This window comes from Chenopodium quinoa, unplaced genomic scaffold (genome assembly GCF_001683475.1).
Source record: "Chenopodium quinoa cultivar QQ74 unplaced genomic scaffold, ASM168347v1, whole genome shotgun sequence".
Lineage (NCBI taxonomy): Eukaryota > Viridiplantae > Streptophyta > Magnoliopsida > Caryophyllales > Amaranthaceae > Chenopodium > Chenopodium quinoa.
Window position 1 is genome coordinate 251,042 of NW_018743363.1, and position 4,694 is coordinate 255,735.

Sequence of the window (4,694 nt, forward strand, 5' to 3'; positions counted from 1 at the left end):
AGAGAGATTAGTAAGAGAGTTTTTGGTTTTTTCATTGATGGGATAAAAAAAATTTCCTCACAAAAAAATCTGATGTGGAGGAGAGGGAAAGTTAGAGAGAGAGTGGTGAGGAATTTTATTTTTCTTCACCATTGTGCATGCTCTTAAGTAGTAGGCTCTAAATTTCCCAAGCTTTTGTGCAGTTGAGGAAATGTGACTATGTGAGTTAACATTTAACACTACTAGGTACTTAGGTAGCTAGAGAACGTGAACAACGAGGTCATATGTATTACTACGTATGTAGTACATACAAAAATCACAGCACCAAATAAAAAAAATAAAGACCATAATAATAAGGAATTCGAAAAATTAAAATAAAAATAAAAAATAAAATCTCAAACCTAACCACTTTCACTCTATTTTTTATTTCCTTTCTTGTAGATCTCCGTCAATAATACCCCACCTATAATTTCACATTTTCTTATTCTTCTTTAAAATCAAATCAAATCAAATCTCACTCCAAAACCCAGTTCCTCAAATTCCAATCAAAACCCCCAATTTTGTAAAAAATGTTTCTTTTTGATTGGTTTTATGGAATTCTTGCATCATTGGGGTTATGGCAGAAAGAGGCCAAAATTCTCTTCTTAGGTCTTGATAATGCCGGAAAAACTACTCTCCTTCATATGTTGAAAGATGAGGTAATTTTTTTGAAGGGTTTTTGATTATTTGATTTGGGGATTTTGACTTTTTTTGATTGATTGATTTGTTTTTTTTTCTGGGTTTTCAGCGATTAGTTCAGCATCAGCCAACTCAGCATCCTACATCGGAAGAGCTGAGCATTGGTAAAATCAAGTTCAAGGCTTTTGATTTGGGTGGTCATCAGATTGCTCGTAGAGTTTGGAAGGATTATTATGCCAAGGTTTGACCTTTTTTTTGTTGTTGAAATTTGCTTTATATTATTATTTATCATCAATTATGATGAATTATGATGAATGTATGTTGGTATTTTATGTTCATATAGCTAAGTTACGAAAATTATGACAAATTTTGGTTTTGATCCAATTTTTGTTTGGGGCTTTATTAGCAATTATAAAAGTCAATTGAGCTGAAAAGTCTCTTTTTTGGGTGATCAATTGGATTTGAAAGTAGTCTAATTTTTGTGGGGTTTCAAGATTGGAGTGGCAGATTTGATGAACATTTTTTTGATCATGAGAATTTTAATTGAATTTGAAGCTAGTCCAACTTTTTTGGGGTATAAGATGGAGGTCTAGGTTTGATAAAAGTGCTCGTTTGTGAAACTTTAATAATGTATTGCTTACAATTATCTCTGGAGGATGTGCATGACGATGACGACGACTGGGGTTCTTGAAGTGCTATATGCGATTTACTAACCCCCTAGAATTCGAACTACCGGAATCTGCTTGTGCTGGATTTTATCATTGATTGTAAATATGGTTTGATGTTTGGGGGCTAATATGGTTTGTTATTTTTGAGGGAGGCTGATTTGGTGTTGTGTTTGCACATTTGTGATTGTCATGTGTTTTTTTTTTTTATATATTCTAGAGGCTTGACTTGCAAAGTATCATGAGTCTTTTGTGCTTAGATTAGAAAGGTGTGCAGGGATTTTTCTGTTTACAATTTGGTGAACTTTATCTACATGGAGAGTCATAGTGTATGGCTGAATGCACATTGAAGAATTTAAGGTTTGTATGAAGATGCAGTTTTTATAGACTATTTTTAGACAATGTATACCCATTCTTTTACTACAATTTTCATGTGCTGATGTGTTATCTGATGTTTGATCCATTCCCAAAACCGCTGGTTGCTAGAAAAATGCAATATATTAGAACTAAAGAGTCTCTTAAATCTTAAAATGCGATGCTAGAAAAATTGTGTTGTTTGTTTAAGGCTTTCTTCTTCCACCTGAAACCCAGAACTTATTTAAATAAACTTAAGCTTGTCTGAGATTAGTTTAGCTGTGAAACCAACTGTGATCCCTTTTGTTTGACTAAAGTTGTTTTTTAAAGTAAAGAGAACAAGGCGTAAAAGGATGTATTTACATGAACACAATCCTGTATTCTCTTCGTTTTCCAGATGTAATTCTTAAATTGATCTTTCTTGTTGAGTGTGATATTGCAATTTTTGGTTTTATTTGATTATTGGGTATAAGAAAATGTAACTGCTATTGAGCAAGCACTTTGAAGAGAATTAGTGCTGGAATATTATATGAAGAAAGGGCAGGGGGTAAGAAAGTAATCACCTTTTTTCTCACACCCAATCAACTCTTCTAGAAACAAGAGTCAACAGTAAAATGGGTATTTCTAAAGAAAACAGAGGAAGTACATTAATTTAAAATGTGCAGGGATTCCATCTTTTGGGCATGTTCACAAAGGACCTTCCATTAATATCTTGATTTTCTATGGAAAAGTGAATTAATTTCATGCTTGTGGAAATTTCTATTGTAGCAGCATGTTCAATCTCTTAGGATGTGTGACATGTAAAGGCTCAACAAGATGTTGATGATTATATTTCTGAAATAGTGTCCGGAGGCCGTTCAGCTGAAGTGATCTGCAAAAAGTCTAATCATGAAAACCTATTGTGCTACTAATTACTACTTTACATTCTTTACAACTCATTAAATGGAATGAACTTCTCCAAAACATCTGTGATGGACCTGCAGCATCCATTTTCCGCAGGCTTTTCGCTTCCCTCTGAAGATTTTTTTTTTTTTTTTGATACGCTTGCTTGGCAGTTAGAACAGCAGTGTGATGTTGGCTGCCTAACTGAAACTTAGGGTAGGGATATCGGACCATGACAGAGGAGGTAGTGCTACATAGAGAATAGCATTTGAACATCCTGCATGTATGTTCCCTGGCTTGGTTCCTTTTGGTTGGGGGTTGATGTTTATTTTTCTTGTCAATGTACCCTCTTTTAATCTGTCCAGTGTTGTAAAGAGAAAGGGAATGCCCTGTACGATTCCATGAGTTTTTTTACCTAAATGTTTGACATTGTCCCATGAAAATGTAATTGCTAAATTATAGGATGAGTGGTAAAGCATTTTCTAATCACCAGTAGCACCCGTGCTGTAGCTAGCAGTTCTGTCTCTGTGACGGGAAAGACCTCTGCAATTTGTCTGTTTTCCAAAGCTCGTTCCTTTCCCGTATGAAGGTAGCTGGTTGTGCAGCCTCCTACGAAGTAGAGCTGTGGGTCACAGTAGTTGGTCTTGAATTCTTTCTCCGGCTCATCATTTTCCAAGGATGAACTAAATTACAGACAAAAGGCAGGAGTTCTTTATTGGGTGCTGGAATGCTGATTAATGATGTTAAAATGTTTCTTTACCATTCTTTTTTGTTGCATGATAAGGGTTTGTAGTTTATGACATTGTTGTCGATTAATCAGAGACACGTGCTGACTCACTCTTCAAAATCTCTCAGGGACTACTCTCTTGTCTCAACATAAGAGAATGAATCACTCTTCAAAATCTTAGGCTTCTTAGAAGATATGAAATTTGTTCACTTTTGTCCATCTGCCTTGCTATTTTATTTAAGTATTTGTATAAATATAATTGGGAAGTGTAAAAAGTGAGGAGGGCCTTGTATCATGCTTACCTACTGTTCTCTCATACACACTTCTAATGTAAACTTTGCAAATGATGCTTTTATATACCTTGGAGCTTTACATATAGCTTCTTATCTCAGGCATGTTGTGTAGTATTTTCTTGCTATTTTGCCTCGACACTTATCATTTTGCTCTTTTCTGTTTCAGGTTGATGCTGTTGTTTACCTTGTGGATGCTTTTGACAAGGAGAGATTTGCTGAATCAAAGAAGGAGCTCGATGCCTTACTTTCAGATGAGGCCTTGGCCAATGTTCCATTTCTTATCCTCGGGAACAAGATTGACATCCCTTATGCAGCTTCCGAAGAAGAGCTACGCTTCCATCTGGGTCTTTCCAACTGCACTACAGGCAAGGGGAAAGTGAATCTTTCGGGCTCCAATGTCCGCCCCCTTGAAGTATTCATGTGCAGCATTGTCCGCAAGATGGGATATGGTGATGGATTTAAGTGGGTTTCCCAATACATCAACTGAGACTAGAATTAAGAGAATTGTACTTTCGATTTCTGTTGCTACTCCTATTCAATGTTTCTTGTGACTACAGATAGAATTCGTAAGACTGATTCTTTAATTCTTACCGTGAAGCTGTCAGATCTTGTCATGCTGATTGTGCTAATATGGAACTCCCTAAGGAAGATATAATCTATTGTGTTTCTTTGTTCTGAAGTTGCGCCATAATATTTTGGATTACTAGTGTTAGTGCACATCCTCTCCTTTTAAAGAAACTTACAGTATTAAATAAGAGTAATTGGAATTGTAGTAGTCTCACTAATGAAGCTCATGAAGTGAAACATATTTATTTCAACAAAAACTGGTAATTTGTAGGATCACTGTCTTATTGCAGGAGCAACCTTCACACACATTTAATATATAAGCAAAAAAAAGATCAAAGAGAACTTTTCCTGTGTTTTATAAGCAAAGTAACTGTGGGTTGGTAAGGGTGATACTGATGCTTATGCGCTGGACGGTGCTGGTTTGGAGGAGCTGTAATTAGAGTCTGGAGTGGCTGCTGTGTGTTGCAGCCTTGCAGGAGTGCGTCGGGTGTGTGAAGTGGGGAGAAGCTGCAGCTCAGCTGTGACAAGTTGCCAACTTTGGTGTACAAC

General features: G+C 36.1%; 1 protein-coding gene across 1 annotated transcript; it reads left to right on the forward strand.

The window, feature by feature from the left end:
* The first annotated feature begins 231 nt into the window (after positions 1-231).
* On the forward strand, positions 232-4,257 carry LOC110738062 (GTP-binding protein SAR1A-like). The gene is made up of 3 exons (XM_021918430.1): positions 232-677; positions 767-898; positions 3,745-4,257. The coding sequence occupies exons 1-3, from the start codon at positions 549-551 to the stop codon at positions 4,063-4,065; spliced, it is 582 nt and encodes a 193-aa protein (XP_021774122.1). The 5' UTR covers positions 232-548; the 3' UTR covers positions 4,066-4,257.
* Positions 4,258-4,694: the final 437 nt, after the last annotated feature.